This window comes from Ambystoma mexicanum, chromosome 11 (genome assembly GCF_040938575.1).
Source record: "Ambystoma mexicanum isolate Mex_15411 chromosome 11, UKY_AmexF1_1, whole genome shotgun sequence".
Classification (NCBI taxonomy): domain Eukaryota; kingdom Metazoa; phylum Chordata; class Amphibia; order Caudata; family Ambystomatidae; genus Ambystoma; species Ambystoma mexicanum.
In genome coordinates, this window is record NC_090934.1 from 1,486,125,395 (window position 1) to 1,486,153,223 (window position 27,829).

A 27,829-nucleotide genomic window follows, 5' to 3' on the forward strand; every position below is an offset into this window, starting at 1 on the left:
AAGCCATGGCGGTACCTGGGCTCTAAGTGGTGGCGAACCATGGCGGTACCTGGGCTCTAAGTGTTGGCAAGCCATGGTGGTACCGGTACCCAGGCTCTAAGTGGTGGCAAACCATTGCAGTTCCTGGGATCTACGTGGTGGCAAGCCATGCTGTTCCTGTGATCTAAGTGATGGCAAGCCATGGCGGTACCTGGGCTCTAAGTGGTGGCAAGCCATGGCGGTACCGGTACCTGGGCTCTAAGTGGTGACAAGCCATTGCAGTTCCTGGGCTCTAAGTGGTGGCAAGCCATGGCTGTTCCTGGGATCTAAGTGGTGGCAAGCCTTGGCGGTACCTGGGATCTAAGTGGTGGCAAGCCATGGCGGTACCTGGGCTCTAATTGGTGGCAAGCCATGGCGGTACCTGGGCTCTAAGTGGTGGTAAGTCATGGCAGTACCTGTGCTCTAAGTGGTGGTAAGCTATGGCGGAACCTGTGCTCTAAGTGGTGGCAAGCCATGGCGGTACCGGTACCTCGGCTCTAAGTGGTGGAAAGCCATTGCAGTTCCTGGGATCTAAGTGGTGGCAAGCCATGGCGGTACCTGTGCTCTAAGTGGTTGCAAGCCATGGCGGTACCAGTACCTGGGCTCTAAGTGGTGGCAAGCCATTGCAGTTCCTGGGCTCTAAGTGGTGGGAAGCCATGGCTGTTCCTGGGATCTAAGCGATGGCAAGCCATAACGGTACTTGGGATCTAAGTGGTGGCAAGCCTTGGCGGTACCTGGACTCTAAGTGGTGGCAAGCCATGGCGGTACTTGGGATCTAAGTGGTGGCAAGTCTTTGCAGTTCCTGGGCTCTAAGTGGTGGCAAGCCATGGCTGTTCCTGGGATCTAAGTGATGGCAAGCCATGGCGGTACCTGGGCTCTAAGTGGTGGCAAGCCATGGCGGTTCCTGGGCTCTAAGTGGTGGCAAGCCATGGCTGTTCCTGGGATCTAAGTGATTGCAAGCCATGCCAGTACTTGGGATCTAAGTGGTGGCAAGACTTGGCAGTACCTGGGCTCTAAGTGGTGGCAATCCATGGCGGTACCTGGGCTCTGAGTAGTGGCAAGCCATGGCAGTACCTTGGCTCTAAGTTGTGGCAAGCCATGGCGGTACCTGTGCTCTAAGTGGTGGCAAGCCATGGCGGTACCTGGGCTCTAAGTGGTGGCAAGTCATGGCGGTACCTGTGCTCTAAGTGATGGCAAGCTATGGCGGTACCTGTGCTCTAAGTGGTGGCAAGCCATGGCGGTACCTGTGCTCTAAGTGGTGACAAGCCATGGTGGTACCGGTACCTGGGCTCTAAGTGGTGGCAAGCTATGGTGGTACCGGTACCTGGGCTCTCAGTGGTGGCAAGCCATGGCTGTTCCTGGGATCTAAGTGGTGGCAAGCCTTGGCGGTACCTGGGATCTAAGTGGTGGCAAGCCTTGGCAGTACCTGGGCTCTAAGTGGTGGCAAGCCATAGCAGTACCTGGGATCTAAGTGGTGGCAAGCCATGGCACTACCTGGGCTCTAAGTGGTGGTGAGCCATTGCGGTACCTGGGCTCTAAGTGGTGGCAAGCCATGGTGGTACCGGTACCCGGGCTCTAAGTGGTGGCAAGCCATTGCAGTTCCTGGGCTCTAAGTGGTGGCAAGCCATGCTGTTCCTGGGATCTAAGTGATGGCAAGCCATGGCGGTACTTGGGATCTAAGTGGTGGCAAGCCTTGGCGGTGCCTGGGGTCTAAGTAGTGGCAAGTCATGGCGGTACCTGGGCTCTAAGTGGTGGCAAGACATGGCAGTACCTGGGATCTAAGTGGTGGCAAGCCATGGCGGTACCTGGGCTCTAAGTGGTGGCAAACCATGGCGGTACCTGGGGTCTAAGTAGTGGCAAGCCATGGCGGTACCTGGGCTCTAAGTGGTGGCAAGACATGGCAGTCCCTGGGATCTAAGTGGTGGCAAGCCATGGCGGTACCTGGGCTCTAAGTGGTGGCAAACCATGGCGGTATCTGGGCTCTAAGTGGTGGCAAGTCATGGTGGTACCGGTACCCAGGCTCTAAGTGGTGGCAAACCATTGCAGTTCCTGGCTCTAAGTGGTGGCAAGCCATGCTGTTCCTGGGATCTAAGTGATGGCAAGCCATGGCGGTACCTGGGCTCTAAGTGGTGGCAAGCCATGGCGGTACCAGTACCTGGGCTCTAAGTGGTGACAAGCCATTGCAGTTCCTGGGCTCTAAGTGGTGGCAAGCCATGGCTGTTCCTGGGATCTAAGTGGTGGCAAGCCTTGGCGGTGCCTGGGGTCTAAGTAGTGGCAAGTCATGGCGGTACCTGGGCTCTAAGTGGTGGCAAGACATGGCAGTACCTGGGATCTAAGTGGTGGCAAGCCATGGCGGTACCTGGGCTCTAAGTGGTGGCAAACCATGGTGGTACCTGGGGTCTAAGTAGTGGCAAGCCATGGCGGTACCTGGGCTCTAAGTGGTGGCAAGACATGGCAGTCCCTGGGATCTAAGTGGTGGCAAGCCATGGCGGTACCTGGGCTCTAAGTGGTGGCAAACCATGGCGGTATCTGGGCTCTAAGTGGTGGCAAGTCATGGTGGTACCGGTACCCAGGCTCTAAGTGGTGGCAAACCATTGCAGTTCCTGGCTCTAAGTGGTGGCAAGCCATGCTGTTCCTGGGATCTAAGTGATGGCAAGCCATGGCGGTACCTGGGCTCTAAGTGGTGGCAAGCCATGGCGGTACCAGTACCTGGGCTCTAAGTGGTGACAAGCCATTGCAGTTCCTGGGCTCTAAGTGGTGGCAAGCCATTTCTGTTCCTGGGATCTAAGTGGTGGCAAGCCTTGGCGGTACCTGGGATCTAAGTGGTGGCAAGCCATGGCGGTACCTGGGCTCTAATTGCTAGCAAGCCATGGCGGTACCTGGGCTCTAAGTGGTGGCAAGCCATGGCGGTACCGGTACCTGGGCTCTAAGTGGTGGCAAGCCATTGCAGTTCCTGGGCTCTAAGTGGTGGCAAGCCATGGCGATACCTGTGCTCTAAGTGGTGGCAAGCCATGGCGGTACCAGTACCTGGGCTCTAAGTGGTGGAAAGCCATTGCAGTTCCTGGGCTCTAAGTGGTGGCAAGCCATGGCGGTACCAGTACCTGGGCTCTAAGTTGTGGCAAGCCATTGCAGTTTCTGGGCTCTAAGTGGTTGCAAGCCATGGCTGTTCCTGGGATCTAAGCGATGGCAAGCCATAACGGTACTTGGGATCTAAGTGGTGGCAAGCCTTGGCAGTCCCTGGGCTCTAAGTGGTGGCAAGCCATGGCGGTACTTGGGATCTAAGTGGTGGCGAGCCTTTGCAGTTCCTGGTCTCTAAGTGGTGGCAAGCAATGGCTGTTCCTGGGATGTAAGTGATGGCAAGCCATGGCAGTACCTGGGCTCTAAGTGGTGGCAAGCCATGGCGGTTCTTGGGCTCTAAGTTTTGGCAAGCCATGGCTGTTCCTGGGATCTAAGTGATTGCAAGCCATGCCGGTACTTGGGATCTAAGTGGTGGCAAGACTTGGCAGTACCTGGGCTCTAAGTGGTGGCAAGACATGGCGGTACCTGTGCTCTAAGTGGTGGCAATCCATGGCGGTACCTGGGCTCTAAGTAGTGGCAAGCCATGGCAGTACCTGGGCTCTAAGTGGTGGCAAGCCATGGCGGTACCTGTGCTCTAAGTGGTGGCAAGCCATGGCGGTACCTGGGCTCTAAGTGGTGGCAAGTCATGGCGGTACCTGTGCTCTAAGTGGTGGCAAGCTATGGCGGTACCTGTGCTCTAAGTGGTGGCAAGCCATGGCTGTTCCTGGGATCTCAGTGGTGGCAAGCCATGGCAAGCCATGGCGGTACCTCTGCTCTAAGTGGTGGCAAGCTATGGTGGTACTGGTACCTGAGCTCTAAGTGGTGGCAAGCCATGGCGGTACCTGGGCTCTAAGTGGTGGCAAGCCATGGCTGTTCCTGGCATCTAAGTGGTGGCAAGCCTTGACGGTATCTGGGGTCTAAGTAGTGGCAAGCCATGGCGGTACCTGGGCTCTAAGTGGTGGCAAGACATGGCAGTACCTGGGATCTAAGTGGTGGCAAGCCATGGCGGTACCTGGGCTCTATGATATTAACCAGGGCTCGAGATAAAAAGATCCGTTATGTTCGAGCTTAACATTCTAGAGTGATGGAGATATGGACAAATGAAAGCGGTTATGAATTAATCTAAGGAATGTCGGCTCACTTTATGTAAGAATTCCCTCCCCCATCATTGACTGTAATTCTAGCATTCAGGTGGTAACGCGTGGGATTGTGAAATGATGCCCTGCTCCGGCCAAGCAGCCCAGCTGACCGAGTCTGCCCAGCAGCATTGTGTTTAGTGGGCACAGGTGGGGCATATTCTGGGGGAGGGATATCTCTGTGCTTCCCTAGCCAGAGGTTGGAGGTGCCACCACTTTACCCTCTTGGGCCACGGATCTCAGCCAGAGCCATGGAATTCCAGCCCAAAATCCGCCTTTTTTAAACCAGTTTCGAGCTGGGCACACATCTCTGGTGATGCCACCATTCCTGGTACCCTTCTATCTACAGTACAGACAGGTGTTGATGCCAGCAGGCATTTTCCTGGCAACAGGAGCCTTTGCCAAGTCTGGCTGAGTTTACATTATGGGTAACACCGGCTGCCCGGTGGTAGCCACCTCTACCCCCAGACCGGTCACTATGACCTTTACCCTCTTGTGAAGAGACCTGAGATCTTGAATGGCCCAGGGGGTGCTTGATAGGTAGGTCCAGATATCGAGCAAAGGGCCCTCTGATTAATGGGCGGCTGCTCCCACACCAGTCCATTCCCAGTTGCACTCGCCAGTCCCCCACATGCCAGTGACAGCTCAGCTCTGAGTTCAGACCCTTCTCCCTTTCATTCCAGGGTCATCGCTGCCACACAGTTCGCCGCCCCTGACGCCAGGAAGGCTTTCCCATGCTTTGATGAGCCGGCCCTCAAGGCCACCTTCAGTCTGACCCTCATCCATGATCCACAGTCTGTTGCACTCTCAAACATGCCGAACATGAGTGAGTATCTGCATGCACGCATGACTGCCTTTACTGCAGTAGAAATGCACCAATCAAAAAAGGCAACTGTTTGCAATTTTCCTTTCTAAGTACTATTTAAATGTTGTGGTCCCTGTTATGTTTAAAGTCTTAACTGCATAATACATCCTACAAAATATCAACTAAATGTACCTCTTGAGCTCGTTCGCTCTTGGCTTGTCATTGCTCTCTTCACACGTATGATATGAGAGGTTATTTATAACACGCTTAATACCCAGACGTTTCTAAGCGCGAACCTGTGTTGCTCTGCATTGTCTTGCTTCCAAGGAGAGTAGGTTACCCCTGAGCTACGCTCCCGAGACTGCATACAGGGGAAAGACTTACCTTTTGCTTCCAAGCTTCTACTGCTTTGAATTGGCAACTCAACAATGACCCTAAGCATTGATCTCACCTGTATCCCAAATGTACGCAATTCCGCATGTGACTTCCAGGTGGTTGAGAAGGCCCTGGAACACAAATGTAGCCTAGATTCCAGACTTTCAAGTCAGAATGGACCAAGCAAGTCCCGTCTTCAATGTTGTCTAGATCATTAATCTATGGGGTCCTAAAGCGGCAGGTCTCTCCGTGCAACGACTGCTTTCCTCCACAGGTTGCATAAGAGGGGAACCAGGTGTGCGGACTCTAGTTATTGGTTGGCTTTCCCCTCTATGGCACAGATTCTGGGCATGAAATTGGGCATATTGAGCTGAATGAAATATCCCCTCTCTTTATCAATACCTTCCTTGATCAATGTGATTAGTGCAAGTGCATCTACATGGTCTATATGGTCCACAGCGACTTTTAAGAAAAAATTAGGTATTGCCCAACAATTCTATAACAGCAATGTAGGGTCTACCGCCAGCGACAGGGCACTTCCTGTGCGAGTATTGTGTTTCCTGTAATGTTAAAAAGAATACCACAGAATTCATAACAGAGAAATCCATGTAACCACTTAAAAAACACCCTTATGGTCAAATTAAAAATTGCTCAAATATGATTACATGCCCTTGTCCTAAAAAATAAAGAAAAGAACTCGAGGAGTGACCAAAGGTTCAGGTGAAAGCAGTGTTAGAATTAGAAGCATTACATTGGCAGCCCCCACTTTGGAATCATCTTGAAATGCAGCTCAGAAGATGATCTCTGATGGCTGGTTCGTGATGTAGTAAAACAAGGCATTGCTGAGACCATGTGAGATTAAACTGGCCCGACCAAAGTAATACTGGGCCCTTAAAGCGTGCAAACACAAATCATAGGAATGCTGGACCCTTAAAGCGTGCACACACAAATCATAGGAAGTTACTAGCCAGCTAGACAGAATCCCCAACTTGTATCGAAGGAGCAGGGGTCCGATGTTTGTCTGCGTACTTTTTACTGTGAGACTGAACTTCCTCCAGGGCAACACATGGCATCCTATGTCCTTGCTGAATGATATCCACTAGACCATCAATGTCAGGAAATAAAGAGGCTAGAGGGACCAGCGTAGGAAATACCGAAGGATGAAATCCATAAGTACAAAAGAAGGGACTGGCTTTGGTGGTGGAATGCGCAGCATTATTATATGCAAACTCAGCCATCGGTAACAACCCTTTCCAATTGTCTTGAGCAGCGGAAACATAGCAATGGAGATAGCTCTCCAGGGTCTGGTTCAAACGTTCCGTCTGTCCATTTGTCTGAGGATGATAGCCAGAACTCAAAGCCAGTGAGATACCTAGAATGTTACACAATTGTGTATTGAGTATCTCGAGGTATACTTTGGACCCCGGTCAGATATGATCGTTTCGGGCAGACCATGCAGGGAAAATATGCGCTCTAAAAGCAATCGAGCCATGAGAGCCGTTGAAGGAACATTGGGCAAAGGAACAAAGTGAGCCATCTTCGTTAGGGAGTCAACTGTGACCATTATGGCAGTACAACCCTCGCACTTAGGCAGGTCCACTATGAAGTCTGTTGAAATTATTTGCAAGGGCCTAGTAGGTATCTACATTCTTACCAATTCACCAACTAGAGGGATTCTGGGGACCTTCGACTGAAAACATGTGGTGTAGGAGGCTATGTAATCCTGTCTGATTGTAGACCACCAAAAATTTCTTTGGATCAATTCCAGGGTATTCATAAACCCTCTATGACCAGCAGCCTCCGAATTATGGCAAAGTATCATGACTTCTCTCTGTAAGGCATCATCAGGGACGAATACCTTGTTTTTCCTTGAAAAAACAACCTTTGCTTTTCATCAGTTTATGCTCTTCTATTATTTCGGGATGGAGGGTTCCAAGTACTTGGAATGTGTTTTAATTTTCTGCAAAAAGGTGTGGACGACAGGCACAAACATGGCTTTGGGAAACAATGCTTACAACTTGAAGGGAGACTTGGAGGATTAATTCTTTCTAGACAAAGCCTCCACCTGAAGATTAACTTTGCCCAGAATAAAAGTGAATTTAATATGAAAAGGGTGAAAAAAATTAGCCCATTGGGCTTGTCTACTGTTACAGGTCTGGGCGTATTGAAGAGCTCAGAGGTTATGGTGGTCGGTCCTGACTTCAATGGGATGTTGAGCGCTTAGCAGAAGATACTGCCACTCCTCAAAAGCCTGTTTAATGGCCAATAGTTCTTTCTGTAGAACCGTGTAATTGATCTCAGCCGGAGATAGAGTCTTACATAAGTATGCTACGGGATGTTCTACATTTTGAGAGTCGGGTTGAAGAAGAACAGATCCCAGAGTATGATTTGAAGCATCCGACTCCACAATGAACCTTAGACGTTGTTCGGGAGTGACCAGAATGGGGGCTTCATAAAGGCATTGCTTCAATCCTTCGAATGCCTCTTAGGTCTCTTGCGACCATACAAAGGGTACTCCTTGTTTAAGAAGATAGGTTAAAGGCTGAGTGAGACTAGAAAAGTCGGGAATAAAATGTCTATAGAAATTGGCAAAGCCTAGAAATCTTTGGATTTCTTTAACAGAAGTTAGTGTGGGCGATTCCATTATGGTGGAGACCTTTGAACAATCCATTTCTACCCCTTGTTCTGAAAGGATGTTGTGATGCTGGGAATGCATCGGAGGGACAGGGCCTCCGTATCCTTGTCCTTTACTGCTTTTTATCATGTGTTCTGTTGTGTTTTCCGTGCAGGGGTTCATGTGGGACTCCTGGCGGTGCAGCTCTCTTTCTTTTGGTTTGGTGAACGGACCTGTGGGATACCCTTATGGCACCCATGGGTGGGGGTACAACCCTGTGCCCCTAGTGTATGTTTTTGGGCACCTGTGGGTGGCCCGCAGAGCAGGGTATGGGCTGGTGGCAGCTCCATGCTGAAGTTGACAGGTGCGCAGAGTATCCTCCATTTTGGGATACCCCTGCCCTGCCATTGGGATCAGTTGATTCCTGGTGGAAAACAAGATGGCCCCGGTGGCCTCTTTGTTAAGAACTGAAACACAATGGATACAGGAGAATGATTCAAAGGTTCTCGTAAAAGGATACAGACTGGTAGCAATAAAGGATACACTCGAAGTCTTCTTCCACCGGAAGATGTCAGAGGTAAGGCCCAGTGTATCAAAAGAGAACCTTCTAACTAATGTCACTCTCTGACTAGTACAACCCACAGTCAGATAGAGCTATTAGTGGGAAGGGTGTGAGTGGACCAAGATTCACCAGGCTGTTGATAAAGAGGAACGAATTTAGAATGATGATTGAAATGAAGGACAATAAGAACCTATGTTGAATCCACTAACCTGGATGTGTAGCCAAGGAAACCTGGAAGTGTAGCCAAGGAAGTCTCAAAAAGTCCAAAGAATCCAAGGAAACAATGGCAAGGAAAGGGTAGTGAGGGATCTAACCCGAGCGGAACGAGGGCCGCACTAGAGACGGGTTGGTTCACACACAGGAAAGAGTCCAGAGTCCAGTGCACGTGTAGAAGGAGAGTATGAGAATCTTGATCCAGGAAGTACAAGTTCTTAGGACAGTAGAAGTTCGATGAGCGCAGGATCTTGGTAGATGAAGGCAGAGCCGTAATCTGCAGGGTGTGGGTGCTGCCTGGTAGACAGCCGAAGTCTCTATACAGAAATAGGAAGCTGCGGTGTGGAGCAGCAATGTGGCAAGCTTCCAATAGAAATAACAGGAAGATGCCGCGGGTAAATGGTGGAACTCCGTTTGAACGAGGAGTGAAGAACCGCGTGCAAACGCGGAAGAAACAGGCAGCTCAAGAAAAGCTGGAAGTTGCCGGGAAATGCGTCGGAACGCGGGAAGGTAACCGTATCTTAGGAATTAGTAAACGTCTGCGAACAGCAGAAGTAAGCTCCGGAACACGAAATGTGTAACAAACGATCAGAAGCGCGGTTTCAAGACTTCCGCTTTGTTAAATAGAGTCAGCTGACGTGTGTAGGAACACACGTGAAGGTAAACGTCATCGCGTTGGTCATGTGATCCATGTATTTGGATTAGCGCCTCCCAGATAACTTCCATTGAGTGTAGAACGGTGTAGCCGTTCTCAAGGCTGAGGAAGCCGGGAAACAGGAACGTTTGGGTTTCACAACGGAGCCCGTTGGAGAGGGCGGAGAGGTAGGCATGACACTCTTGCTTTCTATTACCCGTTACCTTGTTTTCCCAAAGTCCTGGGAAGCCCTGACTCTGTCCCTTCCCCCTGACTGGCTGTTGGGTGGAAATGCCATATATGGTGTTGTTTTGAAGGCCCGGCCAGACTAGCTGGAGCCTTCCCAGTGATGTATGTTGTGGGTACCTCCCGTGGGTGGGACCTGGTGAATAGAGTGTGTGACGAATATGCATTCTGTGTTGTGGGTGTCTAGTATCTGGTGGTTGACACAATGACTGAGACAACCCTGCCCGAAACTGGTATGAATGCAGCTTGGAGTGTTGAATGGCTTGGTACTTGTCCCAATACACATAACTTGTTTTGAGTGTCTGGAGAGAAGTGAATCGTGTGCCTGATTGGCTGCCTGCCTGCATGAATTCCCATAGTCGTGATTGGATGCTTGAGTGTGACCCAGCTAAATGAATGGGAGATCAACAGTGTATCTGGGGACCTCTCACTGCTAGGAATCGTGTTCAGAAGCTGAAGTCCACTACGGCGAGTAACTGGATTAACTGACGCTTGACCTTGAAGCCCTGCTGGATGAGAAGAATTGCTGTTGCTCTCCTTCACAATCTGAAAGCTGCTGTGCCTCCAAGGACTGACCCAGAGAGGACTTGGTAAGGCGCCCTCTTCCCGAGCTACGAGGGACCATCATGCACAACTGATCTTTGTCAAAGCTCCCTGGTAGACAGACCTACAACAGGCTGCCGACCCGATACGTGGACTGCTGCGGAACTCCAAGGAGAAGCACTCGGACTGTTGTCTGCCACTGTCGACGACCAACGTCGCCGACCGGAGCCGCCGTGCTCACGTTTGCCTAAGAACTTTCATTGATCATTGGACGCTCTCGCCTGCATCGTCATCCGCTTATCTCCTGCTGGAGAAGGCCCGACCGTCGACACGCCGAGGAGAATCCACCGGTGGGTTTCCCACCACCTAAAGACTGCAGAGACGCCGACGACTCGACGCCTTTGCTGGGCCACAGTTCTTCATCATCTCTTTGCGGTCCAGAACTATCGTCACCGAGGTGCCCCTCATGCCTCTTCCTTGCAGGACGCCAATGCTCTGTCGTCGACGAGCACCACCAGGAACGAAGCTGCCACTTCCCTGCCGTAGTTCACCCTGTACACCGTCGGACGTTCGACGACCCGTGACTCGCGCCTTAAAGGGAGGGCACTCAAGAAGGGCCGTCGATTACCCGACACTGAACGCCAAGTTCCCCGACCCTTCTCGACGATCTGTGGCTCCCGCCTGAAAGGGAGGCACTCAAGAAGGATCGGTCGGCGCATCGTTGGAGAACTCTACTCCACCAGGTACATTGGGGGGGTAAAACCTTAATAGGATGAAGTAAGACTATCGGACTATATATGGATTGGGCTTGTGCTAAATATCTTTATTTACAGGTTGCCCAGGTGGGGGGATCTCCACACAGAACTGTACCTAGTGGTAGGGGGTCAGCGTTCTGCCTATTGTTTCAACCATCTTACGTTCCTGCCTATCTCTATTGCTGGTTTCCTCGTTATTAATCTGTGTGACATTTTAACCGTACAGTTGATGCACTTTAATGAGATTTGATAACATTGGTGGTACCACTTTAGAATTGTATATATTTATCATTATTGACTTTCAAGTACAAAGTGCGTTATTGTGATCGTGTACATACCCTTGATTATTAATTATATAAAGACTGTGTTTTCAGTAATACAATGTGTGGACATTCCTTTGTGGGGGTTCGGGGACTACACTGTACTTAAGAACCAGCATGCATCACCTCCTGAGAAGCTAGGCCTTGATTGCCCTTCCATTGCTACCGTAATAGAGAATCTTGGCTGGGGTCTTCTGTGCCTCTCTTCTACCATATAGAGAGCGGAAGTACAGACACCCCCTACCGGTCTTTACACTGGTGGCAGCAGTGGGATGCTTATGGTTTTAAGACTCAGTGTATAACCGTGCCACTTACAAAATATCTGCACTTTATTAGATTATGGTTTGGGTGTGTACAAAATAACTGCATTACAAGCAATGGAGTCTATTGCGAATGGTAAATTGACTCGGATGAGTTTAGAGGCTCTCCAGAGTGCTTGTGAAGCCAGGGAGTTAGACTTTGTGGATAAGTCTAGGGCTGAGCTGATAGCTGCCCTAGTGGACTACCAGACCGATGGTGAAACTCTTCATGAGGGGGGGAATGCAACCAATGAGGACTCTGCCCCTGGGGTTTCTACTGAATCTGTTTCTGGGAATGCCGCCATTCCTGCTGCCTCTGTTCCGAACCCCAGCAATACCTTGGAACTTGAGTTATTAAGGATGAAATTGGCCTTTGAATATCGCAAGTTGGAAATAGATGCTGAGCTTAAGAAAGAGGAGCTGGCGCAACAAGTGGAGTTCAAGAATAGGGATCTTGAACTCAAGAATAGGGATCTTGAACTCAAAGACAAGAACACTGAATGTCAGAGAATCCAGCTAGAGAAAGCTCGAGTGGAGACTTCAGCGAAACCCAGTGAGAGTGTCAGGTCCCCAGCAACTAAATTCATGAAGGATTTGGTTGGTGTGATTTCGGAGGGTTCTGATATCCTCCAATGGATTGAAGCGTTTGAAATGGCTTGTGCAATTCATGATGTTGACAAAAGAGATTGGGCTAAGTGTTTGCTAAGCAGAGTGCCACAAACTGGATATGACTGTATTCTGAAGCTAAGTGTGCAAGAAAGGGGTCAGTATGAGTGTATGAAATCTGCTTTGATTGCCAAGTTTGGCAAGACTCCTACCCAATACCTTAAAAGGTTCAGGGATTTTAAGAAAAGAGAGAATGTGTCTTGGTTTGACTGGGTGAGTGCTGCGCACATGAATATGATGGGGTGGATTGATGGTTACAAGGTGAAAACTTTTGTTGAATTGTCCCACCTGTTGTTTTTTGAGCATTTTTCTGAAGCCTGTTCACCGGAGCTGCGTCAGTATGTTGCTGACCAGAACATTTTGGATCCCTTTAAGCTGGCTAGGTTGGCTGACAAGTGGGTCTCCCACCGGGTGTCCCCTAAGGACTCCAGTGGGAAGGACAAGGACAAAGAAAAGGGGGCCTCTAAGAAAGTTGAGGAGTCCCAAAAGCAGTCACAGTTGAATAAACCTAAACCCTCCTCTCCTAAGACCCAAACATCTAGTGGGGATAAGTCATCTGTGGGTGGGAATAAGATTAGTGGCACTCGGAGTACAGGCTGTCAGCCTGACCGACCCTTACCCCATGTCTGAGGTGGAGCCCACTGCCCTTCCTTCCCCTACAGGGATCACTTTTGGTGCTCCCGTAGAGATTTCCTTAGTGTCCCTTGGGGCCTGGGACCAGTACATGGAAGTACTGGCGACTATCCCACAGAACACCCGTAGATTTTTGAGAAGTGTCCTCCTGAATGGCCAGCCTTCTACTGGTTTGAGAGACACTGGGGCAAGCATGTCAGTGGTGGACAGGACCCTGCTCAAGCCAGAGGACTATGTAGATGCTCCTCTGAGACCACCAGGTTAGCTGGTGGGCCTCCCAAATTATCGCCTGTAGCTGGAGTCACACTCGTAATTGGAGACAAGACAGCAAAGCTTCCTGTCCTGGTTCAGGACAATGTCCCTGCTAACATTCTGTTAGGTAACGATCTAGTAGAGTTGGGGTTGATCACGGATGGTCTTCCCATGACTGCTGCTGCGGTCACTAGGTCACAGGTGACACCGGGTCTGGCTGTGAGTCAGGTACCCAAGCCGAAGGCGCGGCCTAAGGCAAGACAAAGGAAGAGCAAGAAGGCCACCTCTGTGGAGGGAGCTCCTTCTCTTCCTGCTGTTCCTACAGCACCCATTGGGATCCATGCTCCGGACGGGATGGGTCCGGTGGTAAACCCCGTCTCAACTCCTGTGGGAGAAGAGCCAGAAGACTCTCCTGTGGGAGAGGTTCTCAACCCAGAGGATCATCCCGATCTTCAATGCTTGTTAGCTGAAGGGGGACCCTCCCGGGCAGACTTCTGTAAAGGACAGAGAGAGTGTCCCTCTCTCAAGGGTCTGAGGAAACAGGCCCTGTCCCAGGCACAAGGAGAAGTGCCTAGGACTTTCCAGATTTATTGGGAGGTGAGCTCCTTGTTAGTGAGCCCACTAAGCCTGAACCTGGTGCCCTCAAGAGGTTGGTGGTACCCCAGGTTTACAGGCCCTTCCTACTGCAGTTGGCGCATGAGGTGCCCTTGGCTGGTCATCTTGGTACCAAGAAGACTAAGCAGAGGCTCTCAGCCCATTTCCACTGGCCTCGGATGGGAGTAGAAGTGGAGTCCCACTGCAGGACCTGCCCAAATTGTCAGTTGTCTGGCAAAACTGGAGGCAGTGTCATCGCCCCACTGCAGCCATTGCCAGTGGTTGGCACACCGTTTGAGAGGGTGGGCATCGACATCGTCGGTCCCCCTGACCCTCCCATGTCAGGTGGACATCGGTTCATCCTGGTTTTGGTAGATCATGCCACCAGGTACCCTGAGGCTATACCCCTTCGGACTGTTACTGCCAAGGTGGTTGCCCGGGCCCTCCTGGGCATTTTCACCCATGTTGGGTTCCCCAAGGAGGTTGTCTCTGACCGAGGATCCAACTTCATGTCTAGTTACATGAAAACCATGTGGAAAGAGTGCGGGGTAACCTACAAGTTCTCCACTTCTTACCACCCCCAGACCAATGGTCTGGTTGAGAGATTTAATAAAACTCTCAAGGGCATGCTAGGTGCTTTGGAAGAGCCCCTAAGGAGGAAATGGGATCTCCTCCTGCCATGCCTGCTGTTTGCTTACAGAGAGGTACCTCAAGAGGGTGTTGGTTTCAGCCCCTTTGAGTTGCTCTTTGGACATCCGTGAGGGGCCCCCTCACCTTGATCAGAGAAGGCTTGGAAGCCACCCCTCCCGGTCCCGCCAAGCAAGTGGAGTACTATGTGTTAGGCCTCAGACGGAGGATGACACAGATGATGGGTCAAGCAACGGCGAATCTCAAGGCCAGCCAGGAATTGAACAAATACTGGCATGACCTTAAAACATCGCAAGTGGATTGGACTCCGGGACAAGAGGTCCTCGTGAAGGAGCCTACCAAGCCTTGGGCGTTGGCAGATAAATGGACTGGACCCTTCCGGATAGTCTCCAAGATGGGCAAGGTCAATTATCTAGGTGACATGAGAATCCCAGGGGTAGCCCCTCAGGTATTCCATGTTAATAGGCTCAAGCCTTTCCACAGGCAAGCAGAAGTCTCATGTCTCTTGCTGGCTTCAGAGCAAGAAGAGGATGAGAGTGAGCCCCTTCCTGATTTGCTGCATAGCAACCCTCAGGATGGCTCAGTGGAGGGAGTGCAGCTCTCTCCAGATTTGACAACCGAGCAGCAGAGGGCCTGCCAGACTTTGCTCCAGCAGTATGCCTCTCTGTTTTCGCTGATGCCAAGCCTTACATCATGGTGTAAGCACGAGATTGACACTGGTGACAGCGTGCCTGTCAAGAGCAGGAGCTTCCAAATGTCAGATACGGTTAAGAATCACATCCAGGCTGAGGTCGCCAAGATGTTGGATCTGGGTGTTATTGAACCCTCAACCAGTCCTTGGTCCAGTCCAGTGGTCGTTGTCCCCAAGGCAAGTTCCCAGGCCGGTACCAAGGATTGGAGGTTCTGTGTGGACTACCGAAGAGTCAATGCCGTCACCAAAACTGACGCACACCCCTTTCCCAGGGCTGATGAGCTAGTGGACACCATAGGTGCTGCCAAATTTGTGAGCACCTTTGACCTCACCTCAGGCTATTGGCAAATAGCTCTGACGGACCATGCCAAGGAAAAGAGGGCGTTCTCCACACCAGAGGGACTCTACCAGTTTAGGGTCATGCCTTTTGGGTTAAAGAATGCCCCTGCCACCTTCCAGAGATTGGTCAATCATGCTCTCAGTGGGCTGGAAGCCTTTTGTGTGGCTTATTAAGACGGCATTGCCGTCTACAATTCCACTTGGGAAGAGCACTTGACACATCTGGGTAGAGTGTTGCAGGCCTTAAAGAGGGCTAACCTCACTATCAAGGCCACCAAGTGCCAGATTGCTCAGGGGAAAGTCACATATCTTGGTCATGAGGTAGGAGGGGGTGAAATCCAACCTCTCCCCAATAAGGTACAGGATGTACAGGACTGGGAGACTCCCACTACTCAAACCCAGGTGAGAGCCTTTTCGGGTCTCACTGGGTACTATCGCAATTTCATGGCGGTCTATGGAACCATAGCTGCACTGCTGACAGCTCTGACTTCACCCAAGCAGCCTAGGAAGGTTAATTGGACTGAAGACTGTCAGAGGGCCTTCGATGGCTTGAAAGAAAGTCTGTGTCGGGCACCCGTGTTGTGTGCGCCTGACTACAGCTGACCCTTTATCGTCCAGACGGATGCCTACGACACCGGAATTGGAGCTGTCTTGTCCCAGTTAGATGACAAAGGGAGAGAACATCCTATCATATTCATCAGTAGACAACTCAAGGGTAGAGAACTTAGGTGGGCTACTGTTGAAAAGGAATGTTTTAGTATAGTTTGGAGCCTTAGGCGTTTTAGGCCCTACCTTACGTGGTCTACCTTCAAGGTCCAAACAGATCATAAGCCCCTAAAGTGACTTATGCAGATGAAGGGTGGGAACCCGAAACTGCTCAGGTGGTCCATTAGCCTGCAAGGGCTGGACTTCACCATGGAGCACAGACCAGGGAAGAGTCACGATAATGCAGATGGCCTTTCCAGAAGGTATGTTGACCATCTGGATGAGGGTGTCTATCCCGTGGGAGATTAGGCACCCTCCACCTCAGTCTGGGGGGGGCGACTGTGATGCTGGAAATGCATCGGAGGGACAGGGCCTCCGTATCCTGTCCTTTACTGCTTTTTATCGTGTGTTCTGTCGTGTTTTCTGCACAGGAGTTCATGTGGGAATCCTGGCGGTGCAGCTCTCTTTCTTTTGCTTTGGTGAACGGACCTGTGGGATACCCTTATGGCACCCATGGGTGGGGGTACAACCCTGTGCCCCTAGTGTATGTTTTTGGGCACCTGTGCGTGGCTCGCAGAGCAGGGTATGGGCTGGTGGCAGCTCCATGCTGAAGTTGACAGGTGCGCGGAGTATCCTCCATTTTGGGATACCCCGGCCCTGCCATTGGGGTCAGTTGATTCCTGATGGAAAACAAGATGGCCCCGGTGGCCTCTTGCTTTCTATTACCCATTACCTTGTTTTCCCAAAGTCCTGGGAAGCCCTGACTCTATCCCTTCCCCCTGACTGGCTGTTTGGTGGAAATGCCATATATGGTGTTGTTGTGAAGGCCCGGCCAGACTAGCTGGAGCCTTCCCGGTGATGTATGTTGTGGGTACCTCCTGTGGGTGGGAAATGGGTGAATAGAGTGTGTGACGAATATGCATTCTGTGTTGTGGGTGTCTAGTATCTGGTGGTTGACACAATGGCTGAGACAACCCTGCCCGAAACCGGTATGAATGTAGCTTGGAGTACTGAATGGCTCGGTACTTGTCCCAATACAAATAACTTGTTGTGAGTGTCTGGAGAGAAGTGAATGGCCTGAATACCTTGTGTGCCTGATTGGCTGCCTGCCTGCATGAATGCCCGTAGTCGTGATTGGATGACCCAGCGGAATGAATGGGAGATCAACAGTATATCTGGGGACCTCTCACTGCTAGGAATCGTGTTCAGAAGCTGAAGTCCACTATGACGAGTAACTGGATTAACTGACGCTTGACCTTGAAGCCCTGCTGGACGGGAAGAATTGCTGTTGCTCTCCTTCACAATCTGAAAGCTGCTGTGCCTCCAAGCACTGACCCAGAGAGCACCTGGTAAGGCGCCCTCTTCCCGAGCTACGAGGGACCATCGTGCACAGCTGATCTTTGCCAAAGCTCCCTGGTAGACAGACCTACGACAAGCTGCCGACCCGATACGGGGACTGCTGCGGAACTCCAAGGAGAAGCACTCGGAAAGTTGTCCGCCACTGTCGACGACCGCCGTCGCCGACCGGAGCCGCCATGCTCATGTTTGCCTAAGAACTTTCATTGATCATCAGACGCTCTCGCCTGCATCGTCATCCGCTTGTCTCCCGCTGGAGAAGGCCCGACCGTCAACGTGCCGAGGAGCATCCACCGGTGGGTTTCCCACCACCTAAAGACTGCAGAGACGCCAACGACTCGACGCCCTTGCTGGGCCATAGTTCTTCATCATCTCTTTGCGGTCCAGACTGTCGTCACCGAGGTGCCCCGCATGCTTCTTCCTTGCAGGACGCCAACACTCTGTCGTCGACGAGCACCGCTAGGAATGAAGCTGCCACTTCCCTGCCGTAGTTCACCCTGTTCACTGTCGGACGTTCGACGACCTATGACTCCCGCCTTAAAGGGAGGGCACTCAAGAAGGGCCGTCGATTCCCCGACACCGAACGCCAAGTTCCCCGACACTCAAGAAGGATCGGTCAATGCATCGTCGGAGAACTCTACTCCACCAGGTACATTGGGGCGGTAAAACCTTAATAGGAGGAAGTAAGACTATCAGACAATATATGGAGTGGGCTTGTGCTAAATATCTTTATTTACAGGTTGCCCAGGTGGGGGGATCTCCACACAGAACTGTGCCTAGTGGTAGGGGTCAGCATTCTGCCTATTGTTTCAACCATTTTACGTTCCTGCCTATCTCTATTGCTGGTTTCCTCGTTATTAATCTGTGTGACATTTTAACCATACAGTTGATGCACTTTAATGAGATTTGATAACATTGGTGGTACCGCTTTAGAATTGTATATATTTATCATTATTGACTTCCAAGTACAAAGTGCGTTATTGTGATCGTGTACATACCCTTGAATATTAATTATATATATAAAGACTGTGTTTTCAGTAATACAGTGTGTGGACATTCCTTTGTGGGGGTTCAGGGACTACACTGTACTTAAGAACCAGACTGCATCACCTCCTGAGAAGCTAGGCCTTGATTGCTTGTCCATTGCTACCATAATAGAGAATCTTGGCTGGGGTCTTCTGTGCCTCTCCTCTACCATATAGAGAGAGGCAGTACAGAAACCCCCTACCAGTCTTTACAGATATAACACAGGTATGCTACTTGGGATTTGCAGAATTCACATTTCTCAATCTTACAAAACAAATGATTCTGTTGCAACTGCCATGATACCTCCTGAACGTGATGAACATGATCTGTTAATGTTGATAAAAATACCAGAATATCATCCAGGTAGATAATGACATAATGAAGGGAGATGTCTTCAAATAAATGGTCCATGAACCTTTGAAACATAGGCCGTGCATTAGCTAATCCAAAAGGTATAACCCTATATTGGTAGCATCCAAAAGGAGTTCTAAAAGCTGTCATTCATTCGTCTCCTGCCTTGATTCGGATCAAATGATAAGCTCCCCGTAAGTCTAGTTTGGTTAATACTGAGGCGTTCTTTACTGCCTCCAAGATATCCAAAATGAGAGGCATGGGGTATTTATCTGGGATACTGATCTTGTTGAGACCCCTAAAATCTATACAATTCCATGTTGTTTTTGTTGGGGTTAAAGAATAAAGATGCAGCCGCAGGAGATGTAGATTCTACGATAAGACCATTGTTTAGATTCGTATGAAGATAATCTTTCAAGACTTCTTTTTCCTTAGCCAAAAGGATATACATCCGACCGAATGGGAGAGGACTATCTGGAATCAAATCAATCGCGCAGTCGTCTCTTCTATGGGGTGGAAGCTCTGAGTATTCCAATTGTGATATGACGGATTGAAATTGTTGGTATTCGGCTGTTAATGCGGAAATATGATTTAACATTGTGCTCCTTTTCCTGTCGGGACTGGTACTAAGTGTACTAGCTGAGGGAGTACATTTCTTTCCGAAACATCTGTGAATACATTGTTCAGAACCCAGGAATAAAGTGCCGGCAGACCAATTGATATATGGACTGTGATTCTTCAACCAAGGCAGGCCTAGTATGATTGGATAGTGATGAGGGTTACAGACTCCTGATGAGTTGAAATCGTCATGATCAGTGAGTGAGTTTGATCTCTGATGGGTCCGGATGTGAGTGGACTACCATCGACACTTTCCACAGGAATCTCTAAGGACTTAGCAGAGCGAGGAATGCGTGTTTTCTGGCCCAGGAGTCAGCTATAAAATTACTTGCCCCCACAAATCATAGCCAGAAACTTTTGAGAGAGGGACTGTACGGAACTCTATCGAAAATGAACATAAGGGAAAAACTATTAACCCTTGCCAGTACCTCCATAGTAAAATGGGTTGTACTGGTTTTGTTCATAAAGATTGACTAGTAAAGTCAATGGGGACTTTACATGCCCTGGGAGACAGTAGTCAGTCCCAGGGTATGGAATCTATGTTTGGGGGTCGCTACGACACCCCTGTGTCACTGCACGGAGGGTGCTGTGTAACACATGTGAGTAAAGATGGTTCCTATGGGGGTGAGATAAACCCCATAGACATTAAAGACAAAAAATAGCCTAGAACACACATAGCAAATATGCCTAAGAGTGGGAAAAAGAGTCACACTCTTAGCAGGAGAAATAAAATAAACCCTTCAAAACCAGCAAAGCTGCTGGGATACTCTATAGGTAAGGGAAATTAGCCATAAATTGAGAATTCTCCCTAACACTCCCCCCCCAGACTAAGGGACAGGAAGATATAATCCACTCCTGGATGAGTCTCTTACCTCTAGTCAGTTATAAACATCCTAGAGAGACCATCAGCATTTTGGTGGTGACACCCTGACCTGTGCCCAATGGTAAAATCAAACCCTTGCAGGCAGATTGATCATTTTAACAGTTTTGGGTTTTCCCCTTTCATTTGCATCAACCATCTCAATGGGTGGTGGTCTGTTTGAATAATAAAAGTAGATCCATACAGCTATGGTGTAAACTTCTTCAAAGACCCCACAATGGCAAAACAGTATCTCTCAATAGTTGCCCACCTTGTTTCAGGTTCCTTCAGTTTTCTACTGATGAAGCAAATTGGGTGCTCCCTACCTTTCTCATGCAGTTGACTGAGGACTGCACCTATACCTATATTGGAAGCATCTGTCTGCACAATGAAGGGTTGGTGGTAGTCAGGAGCTCTGAGAACTGGAGCTTGACAAAGGGCTTTCTTTATGCTTTCAAAGGCCTGATTGCACTCTTCATTCCATTTGACCTTTTTAGGGAAATTTGGAGAGGAGATTAACTTCAGAGGAGAAGCTATAGACCCATAGTTCTCAATGAAATTCCTGTAATACCCAGTGAGGCCTAGGAAGGCTCTCACTTGGGTTTGAGTAGAAGGGGTTGTCCACTTTTGCACAGCTTCAATCTTGCTGATCAGAGGCCTTATTTCACCTCCTCCTACCTCATGCCCAAGGTAGACCACTTTACTCTGACCAATTTGACATTTCCTTGCCTTTCTGGTCAGATGGGCCAGTTCAAGAGCCTCCAAAAGATATCCTAAGTGGTCAACATGTTCTTTCCATGTAGGGCTGAACACTGCGATGTCATCCAAGTATGCCATGCAGAAGCCCTCCATCCCATTCAGAACTTGATTAACCATCCTTTGGAATGTAGCAGGTGCATTCTTTAGTCCAAAAGGCATAACCTTAAACTGGTATCGGCCAATTGGTGTGGAGAATGCAGTTTTCTTCATGGCATGGTCAGTCAGGGCTATTTGCCAATAGCCTGACGTGAGGTCAAATGTGCTGAGGAACTTGGCTGAACCAAGTCTATCCACCAGCTCATCTGTCCTTGGCAAAGGATGGGCATCAGTTGTAGTGACTGCATTTAGAGCTCTATAGTCCACACAGAATCTCAATTCTTTGGATCCTGCCTTTGGTACTAACACAACTGGGCTAGACCATGGACTAGTAGAGGGCTCTATTACCCTGAGATCAAGCATCTTGTTGACCTCTCCTTTGATGTGGGTTCTTACATTTTCTGACATCCTGTAACCCCTGCTTTTGACAGGTAAACAGTCACCAGTATTGATATCATGCTGGCCCCAAGGGGTCAAGCCTGGTGGTAGAGAAAAGAGAGGGGCAAATTGATTTAACAAAACTTTGCACTCCTCCTGTTGCTCAGGTGTCAGATTAGAAGAGAGATTAACTCCTTCTACTTTCTCATCTAAAGGTTTGCCTCTGAGGAGGTCAGGTAGAGGTTCACTCTCCTCCTCCTCTTGAGCTGAAGCTAGAAGCAAAGCTCCCAGTTCTGGTCTCGAGACATAAGCTTTTAGACAGTTGGTGTGAAGGACTCTAGGAGCCTCCTTAGGATTGCCTAAATCCACCAGACAGTTCACATCTCCAGGTTTTCCCACAATCTTGAAGCGTTCCATCCATTTGTCCTGCAAGGCCCTCTGTCTTGTTGGTACCATAACAAGAACTAGCTGGTCTTGAGCAAAGTCAGCCATGTTGGCTTTCTGGTCATGCCAGTGCTTCACCAGAGCCTGACCTGCTTTCAAGTTATCACTTGCTTCAGCCATCATGTGTGACATTCTCCTCCGGAGTCCTATCACATAGTCAGTAACTCTGACTGGTGTGGGGTTAGAAGCACTCTCCAATCCCTCCTTGATCAGAGCCAATGGACATATGACCGGATGGCCATAGAGAAGTTCAAAGGGACTGTAACCCACCTCCTCCCGAGGGACTTCTCTATATGTAAAGAGAAGGCATGGCAGTAGGAGATCCCACTTTTTCTTAAGGGAATCCTCTAAAGCTCAAATCATGCTCTCCATGGTTCTGTTAAACCTTTCTACCAATCCATTTGTCTGAGGGTGGTATGATGTTGAGAACTTGTAGGTAACTCCACAGTTTTTCCACATGGCGTTCATGTAGTGGGACATAAAATTTGACCCCCTGTCGGATATTACCGCCTTAGGAAACTCAACCGTAGTAAAAATACCAAGGAGGGCCTTAACCACAGCCTGACCTGTAACAGTCCTCATAGAAATTGTTTCAGGGTATCTAGTAGCATGGTCTACTACAGCAAGTATAAACCTGTTGCCTGAAGATGTTGGAGGGTCAAGAGGACCAACAATGTCGATCCCTACCCTTTCAAATGGTACTCCCACCACAGGGAGAGGCACTAAGGGTGCCACGTTCTTGGAGCCACTTTTACCAGAAGTTTGGCAAGTGCGGCAACTCTTGCCATACCTATCTACCTCAACCCCCATTTTAGGCCAATAAAAGTAGAGAGAGAGCCTTTCCTTGGTCTTCTTGAAACTCAAGTGACCAGCCAAACGTATCTCATGGGCTAGTTGCAAGAACTGGAGTCTGTTTTCTTGGGGCACTACAAGTCTCTTGTAGTCTCCAGGGATCGACTCTTTTGGTTCACTATAGAAGAGGCCATCTTCCCAGTGTACCCTATACTTCCCAGGCTCTTGCCCTTCAAGCTGAGAAGCTGCCTGGTGGTGAAGACCTTCCAAAGTTGGACATTCTCTTTGTCCCCTACTGAAGTCTGCCCTGTTGGGGCCACCTTCTGCCAGTAAAGACTGCAGCTCAGGATGGTCCACAGGGTCAGGATCTCCAATGAGTGCCTGGCCTTCTACTAGATCTGAGTCCTCAGGCTCTAGCTCAACCACACGGGGTTGTACCTCACTCTCAGCCTCAGCTGGAGGAGGAATCACAGGTGTGATTTTTGACAACCTAGGAGATGTCCTGGTTGGAAGCACTGGAGTGCTTTCTTCTGGTTTATTCTTTGAAGTCTTGGGTTTCCCCTTTGCTTCTGGTTGTTTTGAAATAGCAGTTAGTAACTCCAGTGGAGTAGGAGTGATATCTTTTACTATCATCTCCTCACGAGAGCCCCTCAAGGTCCTCTCCCTTGCAGGTCTGGTGAGCTCCTGCAATCTTTTGCTTGGAGGTCTGGGAGTACTTGACACTACCCCCAGTTCCTTAAGGTCATTCCCTAAAAGAACCCTTCCAGGCACTTCAGATTGCACACTAACAGGTATCCTCACAGTCATTTCATTGCACTGGATGAGAGCTGGTAATTGGGGAAGCATCTGCACAGGCCCCCCAGCTAACTTGGTGAGGCGTTTGGGTGCCCTGGCAACATCCTCCACCTTGAAAAAAGATTCATCCACCAAAGTTATGTTTGCCCCAGTATCTCTAATGGCAGGGGTCTCCTGACCATTTACTAGGGCACTGTCTTTATAATACTCTTTAGTATTAGGAGGGATAGAATTATACACAACAAAATTATGTTGTTACCACAACCCTAGAGATACTAATGATACACTAGCTGAGACTCTGATGTGGTCTTCAGCTAGTAGATGAACGTTTCCACTGGCCATATGTACTTCCTCCTCTGGAGCTAAGGCTAAGGAGACAGTGTGGACCCCTGAAGGTTTACCCTTACATCTGGGATCCCCTTTCACATGATCAGTAGAGCAACAAACATAACATTTCCCAAATGTCTTCATGAATGGTGGCTTGTTCTGACCTCCTTCTGGTCTGGGACCAGAAGGCACACTAGCCTGATTAGGTTTCCCTTGGTACTTCCCCTTAGACTTTTGTTTGGAGGCCTCTTTGGAATTGTAATTATTTGAATTCTCTGTGTTGTCTTTCTTAGTCTGCTTTCCCTCATCCTTTTTCTGAGTGACCCCTGAATCCTTGTGAGTAGCCCTGTTGGCAACCCAAAAGTCAGCAGCCTTAGCCAGTTTCTTAGAATCTAGTTCTTTGGAATCAGCCAAGTGCTGTCTGAGTTCAGGAGAGCAGGCATCATAGATAGACTCCAACATTACAAGATTTCTCATTCCTTCATAAGTGTTAACTCTGTAACCCTTAATCCATCCCTCTAAGTTCTTCAAACACTCATCCACCCAAGTAGCCCAAGGGGTACTATCATGCTGTTTGAGGGTCCTAAACCTCTTAAGGTACTGGGAAGGAGTCTTCCCAAATCTAGCCATTAAAGCTAGCTTTACACATTCATACTCCATCCTATCCACCTCCCCCAACTCCATTCCCCCACATCAGATGCAACAGGGGGGAGCCTAGAGAATAACCAGGGGATCAACTAATTCCCTATGATATCCTGGAGCCCATGATTGTATTCAAACATAGCAAGCCAATCTAATACATCCAACGTAGGTTCATACATACCCACAATCTCTTTACGCATCCGGGGACTTTTTGGACTGGAAGATCTAGAGCATTCGGGGAGAGAAGCATTTTCCAAAGACAATTTCTTCATCTCAAGCTCATGATTGAGCTCCAATTCTTTGAGCCTTAGTTCTTGATGTCTCTGTTCAGTTTGGGCACTAATTCCTTTGAATTCTAGCTCAAGTCTCATTTTTTCTAGAGTGATAAATTCAGGACTTAATGTGGGACCTGACAATGGTCCAGTAGCCAAGGGTTGAGGCCTTTGAGCAGGCAGAGGGCCCGAGGGGGTGACATTCTTATCCTCCTCTTCCTCATCTGCTTCAACAATAACATCATCACCATTATTATCCTCAATGTTTGCTACATTTGCTGGAGTAGTAGGCACTACAGCACCACTATCCAGACTTTGTTTCTCTAACAGTCTATCAATCATTTCTGATTTCTTGCCTTTGACAGGAAGACCTTTCTGTCTACACAGATCCCTTAAATAATCAGCGGTATTAGTAAGGAGGGTCTCCTGGCTGTAACTTTCCATACTTTGACTTTGTTTAAAAATAAACTTTTTGTGATTGTTAGCCTTGTGGTTAATTCAACCAAGGTATTAGCAGCACACTAAAATGTAAATCCAATACTTTTATCCTCACCGCTGTACACCAGTGTTAGGCAGAATCCTGTGCAGTTCCCTTAGGGAGCACTACAGAAGATTAAGACTACAGGTATGAGCAATAAATCTTATCTCAAGAGGGAGATAATCAGTATTCAGGGTTTACACAATAGGACTACAATACTAGGGTACAAGGAAACACTGACCAAAGCTTTGCATTAAATAGAATATATATACTTATTTTACACACTTCTAGTTCAACAGATTAATCATAGTTATTAAAGCAAGTTTAAAATCAGTCAAGAAAAGTATACACAACTCCCTAGTTAAATTGTAGACAAGTTTGAGCAAGAGTGAAAACTGAGCAAAACGGCACGGTGAAAACCAAACACAAATGGCACTCTAGCAGTTTCTCACAAGGGAGGGAAAGCACAAGTTATACAGGAATATCTTCTTACACACCCTAGCAACACTTCCCATAAGTTTGTGAACAAGTTTAGGGAAGGCAGTACTTTAAGTTATGCATGGCTTAAATGAAAACTGAGCAAAATGGCACTTCACAAGTTTTAAAAATGGGAAGAAAAAGGTGGTTATAAGAAGTAGGTGCACCAAAACAGTTCTAGTTGAGAAGCAATCTCTAACCAATTTAGCCAGAGTCAATAGGCCTGTGCCAGAATCAGTGGTACAGGGCAAAGGGCCCAGGAGCAAAATGTTCTTGTAGCTGCAGTCAAGTTTTTGGTTAACGATTCGAAAAGGTGGATGCAGAAGGTGAAAGACAATGTTTAGAGGATAGGGGCAGCCAACCCAACAGGTAGGTAAAGGATTTAAAACACCTTTAGCACTACCACGCGAGAAGTGTGGCCTGGCGGAACAATGTACCTTGAAATGTAGAAGAGGCTCCTGCGGTGGCGGTTGTTCCTGGCAGTTCCTGCAGTTCGGGTGATCCAGCAGAGGAAGAGGGACTCTCATCTTGGAGGAAGGTTCGAGTTACTGCATTGCCCAGGGATGAAACCAGCCGCGGTGCTGCCCAACGAATAAAAGGTACGTTCCTTTAAATCGCGATCCAGGTAGACGGGTGCCTGGCTATCCGGTCTCCGAGTACATGGTACTGGTGATTCGACCAAGGTAGGTCCAGGAAGGCGATTGGCAAACTGGTTGGCCCCACCAGCTCAAGGGAAGAAGACTCTTGCAGATGAAGATCTTCTCTCGTCATGTGGAGAAAAGTGGTGATACGCTGCAGCAGGGCTTCACCAGTGGTTCAGTCATTGCAGATGTCTTTGGCTTCTCTCCTCTTCGCTTCTTAGTTCCAGTGGCAACGTCTTGCCCTTCCAGTCCTCAGGACCCTGCTTTTATGCAAAAAGATCCCCATTCATACAGCCTAGCTGTCACTCACGCAGTGGAGTGGTTATCTTGGCAGGAGACCCTCCAGCCTATCAGGGCAGAGTGCGACAGGGGTTGCTGAGACAACCCTGTCCAGGGGTGCTGCTCCCCCTCCCACACAATGGATCCACCCAGAATCAGTGGCGCTAAAAAGAGGGCTTCTTGGCAGAAGCCCGCCAAAAGGATGAACAAAGGATCCCCGACCTGGGTTAGGAGTTTAGAGAAAGGCACAAGAAAGAATTTATATTAAAGTTCTGGCAAATAAAACCTACCGGAGTAAAGTTAATATTAAAATAAACCGGCGGTATGTTAGAGGCTGTCAGTAAATGTGGTAGCCTCGAACAATGGGAAAATCCCATAGGGAAATATTTGCGGTCGAATATTTTTGGTAGTAACCACTGCCAGCAGCCAGAAACTTTTGAGAGAGGGACTGTACGGAACTCTATCGAAAATGAACATAAGGGAAAAACGATTAACCCTTGCCAGTACCTCCATAGTAAGATGGGTTGTACTGGTTTTGTTCATAAAGATTGACTAGTAAAGTCAATGGGGACTTTACATGCCCTGGGAGACAGTAGTCAGTCCCAGGGCATGGAGTCTGTTTGGGGGTCGCTACGACACCCCTGTGTCACTGCACGGAGGGTGCTGTGTAACACATGTGGATAACGATGGTTCCTATGGGGGTGAGAGAAAATCCCATAGACATTAAACACAAAAAATAGCCTAGAACACACATAGCAAATATGCCTAAGAGTGGGTAAAAGAGTCTCACTCTTAGCAGGAGAAAAAACAAACCCTTCAAATCCAGCAAAGCTGCTGTGGGACTCTATAGGTAAGGGAAATTAGCCATAAGAAGAGAATTCTCCCTAACACATACTTTCCATGCCTGCTTTCTATCTTTGAAGGTGTCCGTACTGACTCCTGAAACCAACGCACAGTATCCGGCAATGGGGAAGTGAGAAGGCTCTGTGTAGAAATGAGAAATAGAGTTAGAAAGCAGATTGCTAGCAGACAGAACTTGTAAAGTATAGATCTCGAGGTAGAACGAAACTCACTGAACATAGCTGCTGAAACAGTAGCAAAGCACTGTTGCTTAGAATTCAGTGTCTGAAGAAC

General features: G+C 48.9%; 1 protein-coding gene across 1 annotated transcript in view; it reads left to right on the plus strand.

Moving 5' to 3' along the window:
* LOC138504629 (aminopeptidase Ey-like) overlaps positions 1-27,829 on the plus strand; it is a 288,546-nt gene that overhangs the window by 64,556 nt on the left and 196,161 nt on the right. Inside the window, exon 2 of the mRNA XM_069625225.1 lies at positions 4,895-5,037. Coding sequence (XP_069481326.1) covers positions 4,895-5,037 — 143 coding nt within the window. The remainder of the gene's footprint in view (positions 1-4,894; positions 5,038-27,829) is intronic.